A 19941-nucleotide genomic window follows, 5' to 3' on the forward strand; every position below is an offset into this window, starting at 1 on the left:
CTGTTACACTCTCGTCCAAATTCCAGTAGGTGGCAGTAATGCACCTGTAAGTTAGTTTGCCAACGACCACAAAAATCGGGAGAAGAAGAGTTCAGTTACAGTCACGTACCGCAAGAAAGATCGATTCGCATTTTTTTTAACCTTAATTTTATGTGTTTCTGTAATTACTACTTACTTTTGTATCGTTGAAATGTGTCTTATACCAAATATATCGATTTATAATATATAAATCGACATTTACTTTATAAGGCACAACCTGGGTGCTAATAACACTTTTTTGAACAGGCTTGTACTAAATTACGGATATAACGACTGCAGCCTACAAGGAGGGAGGCTGAGGACAAAGCTACAGCGGATGGACGCTTCGAGCTGAGCTACGCTGAGAAATGCGGTAAATATCTGTCGTTTCTTTTCTTTTCCTAAACCAGATAGATTGTTTTAATATATTATCTATAACTGGCTGTTGGTCTGACTTACACATACACTGCTGAATAATGGGAAGTGTCATACAGTTTAAACAGGAAACTTTATGAGGCTGAGAATGTTTGAGTTTACCGTGTAACTGGACTTCCATTACAGAATAAGGCTCGTCAGTAAGCTAAGAGTCATCACGTATTTTGTTACTTGTGGGTTTTGTTTGGGTTGTTGTTTTTATCCAGCCTGTCGTTCGTGGACTGTGATGCTCAGCACTACAGACTGGTTAAGATGAACCATGACAGAGGTCATGAGGGGACAGAACATTACTCCAGTCCTTTGCTCTGTGCTTGTTGTTGTCGTCGTTTCCTCCACGTCCACGCTGTCTCTGACTGTATCTAGTCCGTACCCAGAGAACCCATTTGTTCTATGCATCGCGAACATGCGGATATCCTGTCGCTGCTGGAGTTAAAAAGGAAATCGTTTTATTGCTGTGTTGCATTACATTTACTGATCTGTTTACAGAATGTGGTGCAGTGGCGTAAACTCGAAACTGTGTCATTTACTTCAGCAGTTTACAGCAGCAAAATTAAATTGACATATAAAAATAACGGCATAAACAACTTTGGATCAGAAACAACATTAAGCAATGATATAATTTAAGAATCCAAAACACCCATCACTCATAGACAAGCTCTGCATCATATTTAGTTGCCGACTGCATCTGGGTCCAAGGGTTTGCTTGTTAGTAGGGGTGGGTTATAATAATCGATTTATCGATTAAAATCGATTCTGGCTTGGATAACGTGAAATCGATTCATTAAAATCCTGAATCGATTTTTTTAATATAAATTTATTTTGCCCGAAACGCCAGAATCTCAGGTGAAACCTCACAAAATTTCAACAACCACCAAACAGCTAAGACAGTAAATGAGAGCAGGTACAAGGATTCTGCACAAGGACGTAAACACACAGCGCGGACCCGCGGATCAGAATCAGTGAGATGTCGCCTTTCTCACCCAACGGGCGCTGCAGCTTTAAGCGGCTGCACGCGCTCCCGCGGACGGCAATCACTTTCTGGCACAGCAACTGCACGGACACGGTCGGGGCTGAAACCCGACAGCTCGCTGATTCTGATGTTTCGGCGGGTCTGCGCTTTGTGTTCACTAGTGATAGTAAATTCGATTCTTTTTACTGAATCGAGTTTTAATGAGTCACTCACCAAAGTGAAACGGGTTTCTTGAGTCATTTGAGTCACTGAGTCAGTTGACCAGAGAGTGCAAAAATGTATATTTTCACTCAAACTTAATTTGTTTCTCTTTTAATGTAAATCCTACTGCCAAGATGAATGATTGTAAAAGAAAACAACTATTTTTTAGAGCAAAAAAGAGCAAAAAAAATTCTAAAGGGAACATTTATTTATTTTTATTTTATTTTATTGGTATTTTCCTTAAATGTGTCAAATATATATTTTCTCATCTAAATGTCCACTGAGTTGTGAGCCAGGGGGCGGTAAAGCGCCTTAACATTGGTTGCCAACCAAGAAGAAGAAGAAGCTGTGAGCCAGGAGGGAGGGGGTGAGTGAGTGAGTGAGTGAGTGAGTGATTCGTAACAGGAAGGGAGGGGGTGAGTGAGTCCTGAGTGATTCGCTTATGCTATGATTCAGCACAGCAAGGGAGGGGGTGAGTAACTCAAATGTGCTGTTAGCATGCTAGCTGAGCGATGCTACTGTGAACCGAGGAGCTATTGTCTTGATGTGAGCTTCTACTCAGGGTTTTTTCTTCCAGTTCAGAGCAGAAATGTTTTTGTTAAGAAACTGGCTGTTGTTTTTTTCCCCACAATTTTAATTATAAACTAGATATATTTCTACTAATGGAATTAGCTTGCTAACAGCAACAGGGATGAGTCAGTGAGTCAGTTGCGCTTGTGAATCATGATTCACGAGTCAGTAAAGTGATTCTCGAGTATTGAACGATTCGTTCACGAATCGAACATCACTAGTGTTCACGCCCTTTTTGTGCTGATTCTAAAGCTGTTAGTTTTATCTCTCTCCAAACAATATTGACCGAACCAGCAGCAAAAGACGATCCAAACTACGCTTCACATAAACATCGTCATGAATTCCCTCTGACTTTTACTGTTTTGCTTCACCCACGATAAAATCACACTTCATGCACAGCTCTCTCTCTCTCTCTCTCTCCCTCTCTGTACTGTTTTCTGCATTATTCGCTTGCTTGTTGCGCACAACTCTACTGTTGTTTACAGCAGAGGTCCCCAACCTTTTTTGCGCCACGGACCGGTTTATGCCCGACAATATTTTCACGGACCGGCAATAAGGTGTCGCGGATAAATACAACAAAATAAAACTAGTGCCGGTACCGAAAAAAAGAAGATTTATTCATAACACACGTGAAAAGACCCAGGAAAACCGAGTTAACGATAAAAACGATAACAAAATAACGCTGAAAACCGATAAAAACCCTGAAAACCATACATTTCACACCTGAGCCTCAACTCTCGCGGCCCGGTACCAAACGACTCACGGACCGGTACCGGTCCGAGGCCCGGGGGTTGGAGACCGCTGGTTTACAGCGCTGTCGGCCGCTGTTTTTTTTTGTTTGTTTGTTTTAAATACTTCCGAAAAGAAAACCTAATTTCTGCCGTTCAATACTGAACAAATGTAAACTTTTTAAAATTATGCAAAATGTAAAATGCTTAGCCATGTCTCTAATAAAATCGCTGTAACGTCAGAGGTAACGTTCATATGTTGATTAATGGTTTTCTTTCGTTTTTGATGTACTGCAGAATATTTTTATAAAATCCCAGGCCAGGAAAACCACCTTCATGTTTTTCTGTGTTTTATCTTCAGCTACTTTGACACAAAGGCATCTGCTGTGACGCTCACACCTTTGATAAAGTCTTGGGTGTGTCAGCTTCCTTTTTATAGATACAAAAATATGTCAATGTACTGATCTGAATTATAATATTTCTGACTGTCAAAATTTCCCAGATTCAAATCGAATTTAACTGAATTGAATCGAATTGAATTGAATCGTAGATTGAATCGATTCGGGACCTTGTGAATCGGAAACGAATCGATTCTAGAAATCAGTGACGATACCCAGCCCTACTTGTTAGGGCTAAATGATGAGCTATCTGCCGACTTCCACAGCAAAGATCTTCTTCACATATTGTTGCACTACGCTCGAAAGTGCATCATTGTACTGTGGATTTCTGACAAGGCTCCATCTATCAACCAGTGGCTATAGACTGTGATAAGTATTGTGCCAATGGAAGCCTTCTCTACAGTGGTTAAGGACAAACCTTTCCTTTTTTACCACACATGGGACCCCTTTTTGGCCTATTTGGACACTCCTTCCGCTCAGAGGTTGAATTGGGTTTATGGGATTTGGCCTGGCAGCAAAGGGATGATTGCTAGTCTTTTTCATTGTTTATTATTGTTGCTGTTGTTTTGGTTTTGGTTTTTTTTTACTCCGTTGACCTCCATACATCTAAGTACATCTCTGTCATGTGTATGTATATGTTCATGACTGCTGTTTTACTGCTCTGCAATAAAAAGTTCAATTTTAAAATTTTTTAAAAAAGAATTCAAAACACCCGCTGCCTTTAGTTTGAACCTTTTTAGCGCAGAGTTGTATGATGACATACTGAGATTTGTTTGAGAGAACAAATCTCATAATAGTTGAAAGATGTATCTATGTATGTGTGTGTGTATGTGTGTGTGTCTCCAAAAGTTGAATCTGTTCATCTGGACGTAGCGTTTTGTGGGAGAAACGTTTCGTCACTCAGGTTTTTGGTCAGTGATTGTTGATCAATGGTCATGGGAATTTGCATAATTATGATTAAGGAACTGACCTCACAGCCCATTGTTCCCTCATTGGGCTGGTTTCAGTCATTATGCAAATGTACTGTTTATAAGGTTTGGGGAAACCTGCAGTCAGCTGAGACTGAAGAAGTCACTTGGATGAGTGACGAAACGTTTCTCCCACAAAACGCTACGTCCAGATGAACAGATTCAACTTTTGGAGATTTACTTTCCTGGATGATTGAGAATGCATCAAGATATGTGTGTGTATTAGGGGTGGGCGATAGAAACGATATAGATTTGGCCAACGATAGAGATTTTGACTATATCGCGATATCGCGATAGCGCATGTTGATGATGTCATCAAGCTGCGCCTGTTTTGGTAGAAAGTATCACAGCGGCTACAACCATTATCATCAGTAAATTATGTTCTCCTGACTGAAGTTTGGCCCGTGTATAGCATCCTGCTATGCAATTGCATTTGTCCCTGACCACCAGAATCCCTCACGTTAACTTTTATCGAGTGGAAAAAAAGTTGACGTTCATCCTCCAGCTTCACTGTGCTAGTGTTATGCTAACATAGCTGTGTCGCTAGCAATCACGTAGCACAACATTATATACCAGGTAGTCCAACTTCGGTAACCCTGCAAACGCCACTGCTGTTTAGTGTTTCTGTCTTCACTTATGTTGGAAGTGGTAGCAGAGCTGTACGTTTGAATTTGTTTCAAAAATCTCTGTCAGAACATGGTATGAAATGTTTAGGTGTAAACTAGCGAGCTAACTTCCTGTTAACTTCTAACTCCGTTAAATTTAATAAATTCTGTTTTCATGGATGCCTGGATGTTAAACTTAATTGTTACACCCGATAAAGCAGCAACGCTGATGATTTAATTAAAGATGAAAGAATTTAGACCGTTTTTAACTCTCAGTGTTCGTTTGACTTTGGGACCCGAAGGGGACGAAGTTTTGGACCCAGATTACTCCGCGAAGCTCCTCACTATGGCAGCCGTAATGCGCTGACAATCCATCAAGCAGTCCATCAGCAGGCTTACCAAAGTTGTACTAAAACATTTTTTAACAGATTTCTACACGCCAAAATCGGTTCAAGGTCAGTGAGCACAACCAGAATTCATACATAAGGCACACTCTCGATTTTTGAGAAAATTAAAGGATTTTAAGTGTGCCTTATAGTTTGGAAAATACGTTATACAGAAGAAAAGAATATATCGTGATATATATCGTTATCGCACATGCTTCAAATTATATCGCGATATGAATTTTAGGCCATATCGCCCAGCCCTAGTGTGTATGTGTGTGTATATGTATATATATATACCTACAACCACGATTACTGACACTAACAAGCTGATCTACACTACGGCAGCAGTGATCAGTGAGATGCTTGGCTACAAGTTGAACAGCCACAAGGCAGTACCCTCCATGGAGAAGGAGGCTAGAGGGCAAGATCAAAGTGGCACCGAGGGAGGTTAGCCAACTAAAGGCGCGACAAAGAAGGTGAAATAGAAATACAGCAATATATAAATACTGCCAAGCAAAGACTCACAGCCTTGGCCAGCCGCTTGAGGAGGTACACCAGAGAGATAGAAGGCAGGAGAATAAACCAGCTGTTCTCCACAGAACCAGCAAGGGTGTACTCTCAGTGGCAAGGGAACAATAAGAGAACAGCACCACCAAGGCTGGAGACGGAGCAATACTGGAAGAGCATATGGGAGAAGGACGCAACCCATAACGGCAATGCTCAGTGGCTAGTGGATCTGAGGGCAAACCATAGCGACCTCCCTGAACAGGGTCCAGTAACCATCACAGTGGCAGATATCCAAGAAAGGGTCTCCAGTATGAAGAGTTGGACAGCACCAGGGCCCGACATGGTTCACGCCTACTGGCTGAAGAAGCTGACTGCACTCAACGAGCGTCTGGCAGCACAAATGAACCAGCTGCTAGTTAACGAGAGACACCCGGAATGGCTAACCGAAGGTCGGACGGTCCTGATCCCCAAGGACCCCATCCAACTACCGACCAATCACCTGCCTCAGTACTACATGGAAGCTCCTGTCAGGCATCATATCGGCTAAGATGAACAGGCGCATGGGTCAATACATGAGCGGGGCACAGAAAGGGATTGGCAAGAATACCAGAGGCGCAAAACACCAGCTACTGGTAGACAGAACAGTCAGCCGAGACTGCAAGACCAGACTGACCAACCTGTGCACTGCCTGGATTGATTACAAGAAGGCCTATGACTCAATGCCCCACAGCTGGATACTGGAATGCCTAGAATTGTACAAGATCAACAGGACCCTAAGAGCCTTCATCAGGAACTCAATGGGGATGTGGCGCACAACACTAGAGGCCAACTCCAAGCCCATAGCACAAGTCACCATCAAGTGCGGGATCTACCAAGGAGATGCTCTGTCCCCACTGCTGTTCTGCATAGGCCTGAACCCCCTCAGTGAGATCATTAACAAGACTGGCTACGGATACCGACTACGAAACGGAGCGGTTGTCAGCCACCTCCTGTACATGGATGACATCAAGCTGTATGCCAAGAGTGAACGAGACATCGATTCACTGATCCACACTACCAGGATTATACAGCAATGACATTGGAATGTCGTTCGGACTGGAGAAGTGTAGTCGGATGGTAACAAAGAGAGGGAAGGTAGTCAGAACTGAGGGGATTGAACTCCCTGTGTTTGTGCTCCGGCTTCCTCACACAAGTCCCAAGACCTGCAGTCAGTGGGGTTAGGTTAACTGGAGAATGTGAGTGTGAATGGTTGTCTGTCTGTTTGTGTCAGGTTGGTGACCTGTCCAGGGTGTACCCTGCCTCTCGCCCCATGGAGGCTGGGATAGGCTGTCTATGGTGACTTCATGTTGTACATTCAAAAATGGACAACAGCAAGACATATTAACAAAATATCAATTGTTTGGACTAAAGTTATCAAAGGACTTTTTGTACGTGATTTCAGAAGAAAAGTTGACCCTTGCACTATTGGAACTTTTGTTTTTTTTTATATCTCTATGTTCTGCAAATTTTCAGCAACAAATTATTTGCTTCATAATCTGTAGAACAAACGACATCCTGTATCCTAGAAGAGAAAACTCTTCTTAGCCAACACATCTGTTGGATAAGAAAGGACCATGAGGCAATAATTCCAGTTTTACCAGAAGTTGGATAATCCTTTCTATATTTTCTCATGTACTTTGCTTCTTTCTTGTGTCATTGCAGGGCTCCTGTGTGCCACAACTGAGCAGCATGATGTTTGCTGCTAAGAAAACCCTGTACAGAAAACGCTTCCTCAATCTTTCAAGGTGCAAATTGAAATAATCTTAACAGTATTATAATGTAAATTACTCTGTTTCTCATGTACTAAAGAGTATTCTATTCTTTTAGTTGACAAGTCTCCTTTTCTGCAATGGAAGCACAGGTATGCCGCCAGCGCTGGAAATTAAATCACAGAGAGCTACAGAGCAAGAGATGCTCAACTACAGAAGTCACTGAAAGAGTCAAGATAAAAAAGGGGGACAAAGAAGAGCCATACAAAGGTGTTACCATGGCAGCAACCTCCAAGTATCTGACAGGCAGGCAATATCTCACTAGGAAGCCTCTGTTTTCTGTAGAAGAGCATGTGTCTATCTTAAAGAAGACACGTCCACAGAGGCTCATGGAAAAGGTAAGGAACATGGAGAAGGAAGAACTCCAAGTAAAATCTCTTTGTCCTTATAGATGAAACGATACAGCAGACACAGAATGACTTGGCTTTTGCTAAAGGTCCCATTATCATGAAAACGCATTGTTATAGTGTTATAAGAATTTTCTAAACTGTGAGGTGTAAAATATGCGGTGTGAAAATCAGAAGTCACTTGCTTCTAGACCTTGTAACGACTCCGCCTCCCACACTTAGAAGTCAGTAAAAAATGTTCCCAGCCTTTCTGTGAAATAAATAGCTAAGCTGAAGCTGCTGCCACACAGTGGCAAAGAACCGAAGCACCTATACTTGGTATACCCAACATGCTCTGCTGAAAAAAATGACTCTGCATATTGCATCAGTGCAACCTGCAATGACTGCGATTGGTTTGTTCAGTATCGTCGCTTCCTATTATACAGCTGCCTTTTTTTTTTTTTTTCAAATCAGCTGGAATGTCTTATCTCAAAGAGACCAACCGTCAGCTCGTGTTTTGGTGGCAAAATCCCAAAGCATGAAGGCTAGGCCATAGGCTCTACATAGGTCCAGCACAACAAAAGTATAACTTAGGTGTACTTACAGTATAATTGTCTCCCACCCTTACAGAACTGCAAGCCCAGTGAATTACTCTCTGAACTCTGTAGTTCCCTAGCAGGGCTAATTAGCTAGTCAGCTTTGAGTTAATGTTAGCTCTATATACCCACAGGGCAGAGCTCTGGGGACAAGCATGATGTGTGGAAACTTCAAGAAGAGATTTATAACCAGTAGAGAAGCTGATCCTGGGTGTCTGTGATCATGTCATTTTATGCTGTTCGGTGCAGTTAAACTAATCTTACTTTCTGTTAGTCATTTAGGACTGTTTGCTTCTGTGCTACTCTCTGTATTTTAATACTGTTGGATTACTAATACATCTGTTTTCAAGGACATATTTTCTGTTCCTGTTGGCAGGAAAACAAACCCCAAACATACTCAAGCCGCTTTTTTCACCACTCATATATGGAATTTGTAACTGCAGCAAAACGAGTGGATGAGCTCCTCTGCTCCTTTTGGCTGCTTCTGTCATGCACAGACTTCACCTTTAAAGTGGCAACGCCAGCAGCTATTCCAGTTTCCTTTAAAGCTATAGACAGTAAATCATTGGGTTAGAAATTAAGCTCCAGGCAGTTGTATAAATGTATAGTACAAACATGATCTTTGTGGTATTTTGTTGTTTAACTTGAAAATATATACTTCCGGCGCCCCCCGTGTGCGGCAGCCTGTTACAGCAGCTCTGCTCATTCTGAGTTTCTTTCTTTCTTATCTTTTTCTTCTCGTAATTTTTTATAACTAACATATTAGTAATTAGACTCTGCAACCATGTTCTACCGTTTTGTGCTAGTTCTGGTCGTTTTTCTTAGTTTTTTTTCTACTTTTTTCACCCGTGTCTGGGGACCCAGAGCAGGGATCCTTTGTTTACGGTAAGGATCAGCTGTTAGCGCTGCGTCCCGCAGCTGTACTGCCGGCGGACAGACCCGACATTCCCAGCAAGCTGAGGAGGAAAAGACGGGGGTGTCGTGCTGGGAAGGAGCGCCGTCGCCCGAGAAGGAGACGTTATCGACCATCTCTTCCTTCTGTAATTATTGGAAATGTAAGATCTTTGCCCAATAAGATGGATGAGCTCACGTCGCTAACCTGGTCACAGAGGGAGTACCGGCAATGTAGCATCATGATGCTAACGGAGTCGTGGCTAACACCGCTAACTCCGGACACGAGCGTGACACTACCGGGATTCCACGTGCAGAGATGGTCGGAGGAGAGCGAGGAGGCTCTTAAGGATTGTTTTGAGTCGACTGTGTGGGAGGTGATCTGTGACGACCACGGAGAGGACATCGACAGCCTTACTACATGCATTACTGACTATATTAATTTCTGTGTGGATAACACCGTACCTACCAGGACTGTACGGTGTTTCTCCAACAACAAACCTTGGATTACCCCAGAAATTAAAGCCGTCCTCAAGCAGAAGAGGAGGGCCTTCAAATCCAAAGACAAAGAGGAGTTGAAAAGGGTGCAGAGAGAGTTGAGGGGACTGATAAGGAATGGGAAGGATAGCTACAGGCAGAAGATGGAGAACCAGCTTCAGCAAAACAACGTTGGTGAAGTCTGGAGAGGCCTCAGAACCATCTCAGGCCACAAACATCAGAACTCTCTGCCTGGGAGGGATGTGAGGTGGGCAAATGAACTGAATCATTTCTTCAACAGATTTGATTCAGCCATGAGGCAGTCTCCAACATCGGCTGCAGACTCACCCACCCCCACTGCTGCTGTTCCACCTCAGACACTTCACACCTCCTCTATTCACCCTGCTCACCCCTCCCCACCCCCAACAACAGCATCCAATACACACTCAACACAAGGCTCCAGCCTGTCTCTCTCAACCACCCAGGTTAGGAGGGAACTGAGGAGGATTAACGCCAAGAAGGCAGCGGGTCCAGATGGCATCAGCTCGAGGGTCGTCAGGTCCTGCGCGGACCAACTGTGTGGTGTGATGGAGCACCTCTTCAACCTGAGCCTGAGGCTGGGAAGAGTCCCACAGCTCTGGAAAACCTCCTGTGTTGTTCCAGTGCCAAAGACTTCACGCCCCAAGGACCTCAACAGCTACAGGCCGGTAGCTCTGACATCCCACCTGATGAAGACCCTGGAGCGGTTGGTCCTGGCTCAGCTTCGGCGCCTTGTGAGCTCATCACTGGACCCACTTCAGTTTGCCTACCAGCCTGGCATTGGAGCGGATGATGCCGTCATTCACCTCCTACATCGTTCCCTCGCTCACCTGGAGACCGCTGGGAGCACTGTGAGAATCATGTTCTTTGATTTCTCCAGTGCCTTCAACACCATTCTTCCCTCGGTTCTGAAGGACAAGCTGGAGAACTCGGGAGTGGACCATCACCTCACAGCATGGATACTGGACTACCTCACCGACCGACCACAGTATGTGAGGACTCAGGGCTGTGTGTCGGACAGGGTCGCCTGCAGTCACGGGGCCCCACAGGGAACGGTTCTGGCTCCGTTCCTCTTCACCATCTACACTGCAGACTTCTCCCACAACTCCACCCAGTGCTTCCTGCAGAAGTTCTCTGATGACTCTGCAATAGTTGGCCTCATCACTGATGGGGACGACAAGGAGTACAGAGGACTGACTCAGGACTTTGTGGACTGGTGCCAGCTGAACTACCTCCAGATCAATGCCAGTAAAACCAAGGAGCTGGTGGTAGACTTCCGCAGGCACAAACATCCTCCACTGCAACCACTGAACATCCAAGGTATGGACATCAAGGCTGTGGACAGCTACAGGTACCTTGGTGTTCATCTGAACAGCAAACTGGACTGGACTCATAACTCAGACGCCCTCTACAGGAAAGGGCAGAGCAGGCTGTACCTGCTGCGGAGACTCAGGTCGTTTGGAGTGGAGGGCCCACTCCTGAAGACCTTCTATGACTCTGTGGTGGCCTCTGCCATCTTTTATGGTGTGGTCTGCTGGGGCGGCAACATCTCCGCCGGGGACAGGAAGAGACTGAACAGGCTGATCCGCAGGGCCAGCTCTGTTCTAGGATGCCCTCTGGACCCAGTGGAGGTGGTGAGTGACAGGAGAATGGTGGCTAAGCTGTCATCCCTGTTGGACAACATCTCCCACCCCATGCATGAGACTGACAGCACTGAGCAGCTCCTTCAGTGGCTGGCTGCGGCACCCACGGTGTGGGACGGAGAGATTTCGCAGGTCTTTCCTCCCCACTGCTGTCAGACTCCACAACAAAGACTTCAACTGATCAAACACACACATCCACACATGTGCAATAATCTTTTCTGGCATCGTTGTATTTTTACTCAGTTGTATATAGCATTTGTATTCTATTTTTATCTCATTGTATATTTTATTCTATTTTATTCTACTGTATATAGTATTTTATTTTATTCTATTCTGTACAGTTGTGTACTGTATTTATTCTTATTTTATTTTATTCTAATTTTTGCTTCATAACTTTTGCACTGTCCACTTCCTGCTGTGACAAAACAAATTTCCCACGTGTGGGACTAATAAAGGTTATCTTATCTTATCCATGGTAAAACTGTCAAATATGGGACCTTTAAAATATTTCAGAGCTTTAACCTCCCCATTTATCCATAAATGACTGCTCACTCATGTATGCTATCATTGTCTCTTTCTATTATTCTCTTCATCACTTTGTAGCTTAAATGTCTAAGCTGATAAATGTAAATGACTAAATGCCAGAAGCTTTTACTCTGATGCAACAATAAAGTTTATAATGCTACAGTATATTTTTTTCTTGTAGGAGAAACAGCAGGACAGAAGTGAACATCATAATATTACATTGTTGACCAAACCAAGAGTGGAGCTCATCCCACAGAGACTTAGCCTGTCTCCCATTGAAATATCACTTCCCTCTACCTCTGAAGAAGACCTCGGCTCACCCTTGGGTGTTTCAGAGCTGCACCATGAGGACTCCACTACATTTGGAACATCTTTCCCTGTCAACAGATTGGCTCAGCAGAGCCTCGCAAGCTCTAACTTTAAAGTCTGTGGACTTGACCTTCCTCTGAAGCCCAGACTGACCTCCACAGTCCTGTATCCTACGTACACCCCCTGTTCAAACAAACGAGCCCAAGCTCAGCGTATGATAGAGAGCTGGAGGGAGAGAAAACTGTGTTCTTTCAACTATAAAGAGATTCCCAAGTCTCCCTATCAGGCAGACTACTGGGCCTGTGCCATCCCTGAAACTTTGCCCCCATCTCCAGACAGGCACTCTAGAGTATGGGATCCAAACAAGGAGTACCAGGAACTGCTGGATTACACCTACCCACTAAGACCAAGACAGGTAGACCGTAAATGGGACAGCTCCAAGAGCCTTCAGGATGACAGCCTTCAGACAGACCTCAACCTGGAGGACTCAGGAATTGCAATGGGCCACCCATGTAGTTCCACCAGCCTGCCAGGGTTGGACATTTCAACAAGTGCAAGAGGACAGAGCAGTGAAAGAGTCATTCTTAGCTCGAATGTAATGTCACCTGACCGGCAGTTCATCACTAGATCTTCAGGTGAACCACTCTCCCTGCTTTCTTTGTCCTCGGACTGTCTGGACTGCAGTGAGGATGGAGGGGAAATAAATCCTATCATTAGTGATGGTCTCAATTATCAGCACCATATGCGATCCACATCTACCTTTTCTGCTTTCATACGCTCTGAAAGTGTACTTCGACAGTCCAGGTGTGTGTATGGGGACCTGGATGAGGAATTCCGACCTCTTCCAGACCAGGTGGAGGAGCTGCAGCTCCTGTCCAGACAGGTCAGTAGTATATGTACACTGACTTTACCACTCTGGTGATTGTGCAAGCAGAACCATTTGCCAATTATCCATACATCATTGCTAATCATTTTAAAAACTTATATTTTTACTGTGCATTCCTTTATTAATTCTTGCTAAAGTAGCAAAAATCATCACATCATCACTGTGGTCCCTGTGTGCAGGTGAGGGAGATGACAGCCCAGCTGAGCTGCCCTGTCACAGCTAACTGGGACTCCTTGGAACCATGCACCACCTCCGTCCCCTCTTCTGTTACCTTGCCAGGAAAACAGGGGCCCAGGGTTGAGGAGGAAAGGACTAAAGTCAAGGAGCTCCAGGAGGACAAACAAGACAAAAAAGACTTTAAAAAGTGGAGCACAGAGCACAAAAGTACTCCTCAGACAGGTATTTATAATAAATATTTGTAAGGATGTTTAGATTGTAGCCCTGTACACAGTTAAAGAATCAAATCATCTTCACTGCAATGGATATATTTCCATCTCTTTATCCAAAAGAGTTTGGATTAATTGTCAAGTTTTAGAGGTGTGTGAATTTGAGATTTCTGACCTTAAGAAAAATACAAACAAAAACCATTCTCTCTCCATCAGCAGCGATTCACGTAGGGCATGCTGGGGGTGGCCTGGGTCGCCCTAGTCTCAAGAAGGCTGAGACTTTGGTGGACCGACTGTGTGGGCTCAGCCTGATTGATAATCCAAAGGAGAGCTTGGAGGGCCAGGAGCAGAGTGACTCTCTGATGCAACACATCAAGGTAAGGACGCAGTTGGATCTGTGATACAAGACTCGCAGCCAGCAAAAAATAATTTTTCAGTTTGCCTGCAGAACTGATTCAGACTGAAAAGTCATCAGAGGATTAAACTCCTGCTGTGACAGATGTCACTCATGAATCCAGTGTGGATTTTGTGTGGAGTGGCTGTCACTGCTTAGTTCAGAAAGAGAAGTAGCAGTATTATGGCGCTTTAATAAATTTACATGACACCACTGAATATTCCTCCTCTCTGGTGTATGCATCAAGTAGTCCCTGTCTAATAAAGAGCTTTTAATAGTGAAAGGTCCACTAAACCTTGACTGGAAAGGTGAACCTATCAAGAGCAGCAGTGCCAAAACCCTAACCCCCAGGGTCAACAGTCTGGTCTTCAGCCTTCTTAATAAAAAGCTGTGTCATTTTGTCCTGAGCTCCTCTAAGCTTCACTTTAGCTGTAGCACAAGCAAAGCCAAAGTCATCCATATGCTTCAACACATTATAGTGGCTCGACGCTCTTTAACTCATCACCCAACAAGCTCAGGGTTCCCGTACTGTGTGCCCAAACACCAACTCATTAGGACTGAAGCCTGTGCTTCTCTTATTGCAAGCAACAACCAGGGCAGGCTGTCTTCCCAATACTGAGAAAGCTCAGTGCAGCAAGAGAACAACATAGACTTCAGTGTCTAATGGAAACGCTCCAGGGCTCCTCGAGACTCAGGATGGCACGCACTTGACACCTGATATTTAGCCCCAAGCAGCCACTACCTTTGCAAAAGTGAGACATGAAATGACTTCCTCAGTCAGTTTGTATGACCTTTGGAACACCGAACGTTGATATGGAGGTCGTGAGAGCTTTTAGGGGAAAGGCCAAGAGAAACGCTGCAGGATAGCGAGTACTTTTAAACATTACAGTCAGCATGTAGTCATTCCATGCTTTGCTCCTTATCAATGGACCCACACAGTCTACAGGGAGTGCAGAATTATTAGGCAAATGAGTATTTTGTCCACATCATCCTCTTCATGCATGTTGTCTTACTCCAAGCTGTATAGGCTCGAAAGCCTACTACTAATTAAGCATATTAGGTGATGTGCATCTCTGTAATGAGAAGGGGTGTGGTCTAATGACATCAACACCCTATATCAGGTGTGCATAATTATTAGGCAACTTCCTTTCCTTTGGCAAAATGGGTCAAAAGAAGGACTTGACAGGCTCAGAAAAGTCAAAAATAGTGAGATATCTTGCAGAGGGATGCAGCAGTCTTAAAATTGCAAAGCTTCTGAAGCGTGATCATCGAACAATCAAGCGCTTCATTCAAAATAGTCAACAGGGTCGCAAGAAGTGTGTGGAAAAACCAAGGCGCAAAATAACTGCCCATGAACTGAGAAAAGTCAAGCGTGCAGCTGCCAAGATGCCACTTGCCACCAGTTTGGCCATATTTCAGAGCTGCAACATCACTGGAGTGCCCAAAAGCACAAGGTGTGCAATACTCAGAGACATGGCCAAGGTAAGAAAGGCTGAAAGACGACCACCACTGAACAAGACACACAAGCTGAAACGTCAAGACTGGGCCAAGAAATATCTCAAGACTGATTTTTCTAAGGTTTTATGGACTGATGAAATGAGAGTGAGTCTTGATGGGCCAGATGGATGGGCCCGTGGCTGGATTGGTAAAGGGCAGAGAGCTCCAGTCCCACTCAGACGCCAGCAAGGTGGAGGTGGAGTACTGGTTTGGGCTGGTATCATCAAAGATGAGCTTGTGGGGCCTTTTCGGGTTGAGGATGGAGTCAAGCTCAACTCCCAGTCCTACTGCCAGTTTCTGGAAGACACCTTCTTCAAGCAGTGGTACAGGAAGAAGTCTGCATCCTTCAAGAAAAACATGATTTTCATGCAGGACAATGCTCCATCACACGCGTCCAAGTACTCCACAGCGTGGCTGGCAAGAAAGGGTATAAAAGAAGAAAAACTAATGACATGGCCTCCTTGTTCACCTGATCTGAACCCCATTGAGAACCTGTGGTCCATCATCAAATGTGAGATTTACAAGGAGGAAAACAGTACACCTCTCTGAACAGTGTCTGGGAGGCTGTGGTTGCTGCTGCACGCAATGTTGATGGTGAACAGATCAAAACACTGACAGGATCCATGGATGGCAGGCTTTTGAGTGTCCTTGCAAAGAAAGGTGGCTATATTGGTCGCTGATTTGTTTTTGTTTTGTTTTTGAATGTCAGAAATGTATATTTGTGAATGTGGAGAGGTTATATTGGTTTCACTGGTAAAATAAATCATTGAAATGGGTATATATTTGTTTTTGTTAAGTTGCCTAATAATTATGCACAGTAATAGTCACCTGCACACACAGATATCCCCTAAAATAGCTAAAACTAAAACAAACTAAAAACTACTTCCAAAAACATTCAGCTTTGATATTAATGAGTTTTTTGGGTTCATTGAGAACATGGTTGTTGTTCAATAATGAAATTATTCCTCAAAAATACAACTTGCCTAATAATTCTGCACTCCCTGTAGTATCAGATGTTCAAATGGCCTCCCCACCACAGAACAGTACAGTGTGCTGAGCAGGTTATATGCAAGTTTGACGATACTTTGCAACATATTTCTTCAAATGAAGCCAAAAGAATGGCGGCAAAGTCTGTCATGTGTTTTCTTCACCACTAAGTGACCTGCATGCCATCATGAGACATACTCAACACAAGCCCTGTATACATCCATCCTAACTGATGGGAGGAGCAGGTAATGAGGACCTGAACAAAAGCACCAGGGCCACCAAACAATAACAAGGCTGAAGCCGTCACACCCACTGTGTTTAAAACACACACAAAAAATACAACTGAAAATTTTAAAATACAAGTTCAGATTTTTTTCTTACATTTGCGACATATTTTACTCAGAGTACATCATGAATCGTTCAGTGGAGAGCAGCTGGTTTGTTCTCCTGTGTCTCTTGTATACATCGTCAGGCAGTTATTATAACTTAGCTTTATAATAGGTGAACATAAGTGACCAAATATCAGCTGAACTGCTGATATCCTTAGTACTCAACAGTATTAAGTTATAACGTTTGCTGTTTTGTTTCAAGTTTTTTATAACTTTGACTTAAAGTTCTAGTAATTCAGTCTGTTTTTATGTGTAAGTTATTTCTCCTAGCTCTCCTCCACTCTTTAAGTCCTTCACTTCTCTTTGCAGCTGTTCTGGGCCTTTGGACATCTCTCACTGGTTTTCTTTCCAGAATCTTTTCAATCTTTCACTTCCTTCCTGTGCCAGGCTTGTTCTGTACTGTGTGACTTTGTTTGAATTTCTCATGTATCTGTGTATTCCAACATTTCAACCATTATATGATAAAAACACCATGAATAATATGTACTGTATGTTCCAGGTCTTCTGTTCTCACCTGGAGCTGCTCATCCAGCAGCTGAATGTCGTGTCAGAAAAGATGGAGCTGCTGACTGCACCCACTGCGGACGTGGATCGTGGGAAGTCATCTCTGGCTGAGTACCAGGTGAGGGCTGAGCCTCTTGAGTCGTTACACTGGCAGCAAACACACAGTCCTGCCCTGAAAAACTTTACTGTGTCTGTTTCACATAGGCCAAGAGCAGGACTACTACGCATGTTAATTGTTAATTCATTTTTAACACAGAGAAATCAATTGTTTGATGAATTAAGCAGTTCAATGGCAATAGCAATTTTATTTAAATAGCACATTTCATCACATTCAAAATCCACGTTCCTAACAGCAAATATAAAAACCTGTATATGTTTACAATGAAGACAAAAAAAAAAAGTGTACGTTTACATATGTGCACACATACAGACAGCTACTGTGAGAACACAAAGGTTTGTGTCTGTTGTTGAAATGCACACCTCATCTCAAAGAACAGTAACTGAAAGCACCTGCAGCATACTTGGATCATTATGGGAAGACTTAAAAGATCTGCACCTGATGACCTGAGTATGGTCATTGAGAGCTTTCTGAAGTAATCGAAGGTTTTAGGTTAAAAAAAAAAAAAAAAAAAAGTAGTGGCTACACAGGTTCATAGACACCCCTCTGGAAATAATTTGTATGAACAGTTTGAATCTGGCTTCATTCATTTCATAGTACAGAAACACCTCAAATGATCTTTTGCTTTCAGTTGATTCTGGACTCATCACCCAGTTACTCACAGATCACTATCTACACCAGTTAACTCTGGTGTACCCCAAGGCTCTCTCCTGGGGCCTTTGCTTTTTATTATTTCTCTTACCTCTAGGTAATATTTTCAAGAAATATAACATCCAGTTTCACTGCTGCACAGATGATGCCCAGCTCTACTTCTCTTCCAAACCCACTGCTGCTCTCCAACCACATCCATTTCTGATTAAGTGAAATCACGGTTTGGTTTACTCATACCTCTCTTATATGTAATGGTAATAAAAAAGAATTTATTCTAAAAGGCACCAAATTTAAAGTTACTAAAGTTCTGACAGTTTTTCACCATCCATTGATAACTCTGTCCCCACACCCTCCCCTCAGGTTAAGAGTCTGGGTGTCATCCTTCACAGCACATATAAATAACATCACTCAGTCTTCTTATTTTCATTTTCATAATACTAACCGCCTTCATCCTTCACTTACTCCAAACAGCACTGCCATACTTGCCAATGCTCTTGTCAAATCTCATTTAGATTACTGTAATTCTTCTCCATGGTCTGCCTCATAAATCTCTCCATAAACTGCAGTTAGCTCAAAATTCAGCTGCTCTTTTCTCAGATATCTGAACTGTTCCAAATGGATGTTAGTTTACACTCGACAGGTGAAGATTTTGTTTTTGTTTTTTTAAATTCCCACCAGTCTGTCAGAAAGATGTTTATGTTAGGGCTTTTAAAGCAGTTATGATGATTAATAATGGAGCTTATGGAAGGCAGATGAGAGATTTATAATTTTCCACAGAATGCTTGTTCGAGGTCCAGCTGTGGGCGCTCACGCCAGCTTGATGGATCCATTTTAAAACAGAGAAATCTGTTGGATAAGAAATGAGGTAGTTCACGCTTAGATTTAGTTGAATAAATAAATCCTGTCAGGACCATCCAGGTATCTGTAAGTCATAGTTTATATCTAAAGTTAAGTCTAATGTGAACTTTGAACTGTAAAAACTGCATCATTCCTCACTTCATGCATCTTCTGTTCCACTCACTCGGCTCTTTTGTTGTCAGAGCTTTCAGAGAGAACTTAGCAGCCATCAGCCGCTGGCCTCCTGCGTTCTGCATACAGGACAGCTACTCCTCAGCTGCATCAACAGCACCTCTCCATGTCAGTCTATTACAGCATCGTCACTAAGAAATACGGAAACTAGATGCTTGTTTTCTCACTGAGTCTGACCGTTCTTCCTCTCTGCTCTTTTACAGTTTTAAGAGACACCTTGCTCCTGATTGAGAGTCAGTCAGAAATGCTGCAGGCCCACAATGAACACTTCTTCTCCTCCATCCTGTCTGGGCTGACCCAGGCTGTCTATAGCAATCAGGCCAGTCCTGTCCAACAGAGCACAAAGGAGCGTTCCTTAGTGGTCCAGGAGTCAACTTAACAGACCTCAACGACAGTTGAGCAGACCTCATGGCACGTCTGCATCACAAATATAAATATTTGGTGTTGTTTCTGTCTAAGAACTCTGCTTTTGATACAAGGCTCTCATTTACTATTCACAGAAACCACCAGTTCCTTTTTCACATAAGCCTTCAGGACCAGCACAGAGCTACCAAAACATTTTGCAAAAAAATGTTCTTTTGTTAGTCTTAATATTGCACTACTTTTTCTACCTATACTTAATATCACATTTGTGTTTTCAAAGACATGTTTTTATCACAGAAGTCAAATTAAAAGTCTGTTAACCATTTATTTTTAAAAA

At 43.3% G+C, this 19941-nt stretch overlaps 1 protein-coding gene across 5 annotated transcripts; it reads left to right on the forward strand.

Annotated features, from left to right (window-relative positions):
- Positions 1-87: 87 nt before the first annotated feature.
- cep68 (centrosomal protein 68) lies at positions 88-19941 on the forward strand. 5 transcript variants are annotated; one of them, XM_039621994.1, is made up of 10 exons: positions 88-391; positions 7488-7570; positions 7653-7932; positions 12273-13283; positions 13466-13685; positions 13889-14049; positions 17439-17561; positions 19253-19349; positions 19445-19652; positions 19742-19941. In XM_039621994.1, the coding sequence occupies exons 3-9, from the start codon at positions 7675-7677 to the stop codon at positions 19618-19620; spliced, it is 2046 nt and encodes a 681-aa protein (XP_039477928.1). In that variant the 5' UTR covers positions 88-391; positions 7488-7570; positions 7653-7674; the 3' UTR covers positions 19621-19652; positions 19742-19941. The 5 variants fall into 5 exon arrangements, with proteins under 5 accessions (XP_039477928.1, XP_031595854.1, XP_031595861.1 ...); XM_039621993.1 differs by having other exon boundaries at positions 92-160; positions 286-391; positions 19445-19941; XM_031739994.2 differs by having other exon boundaries at positions 19445-19941.

Source organism: Oreochromis aureus, linkage group 13 (assembly GCF_013358895.1).
Source record: "Oreochromis aureus strain Israel breed Guangdong linkage group 13, ZZ_aureus, whole genome shotgun sequence".
Lineage (NCBI taxonomy): Eukaryota > Metazoa > Chordata > Actinopteri > Cichliformes > Cichlidae > Oreochromis > Oreochromis aureus.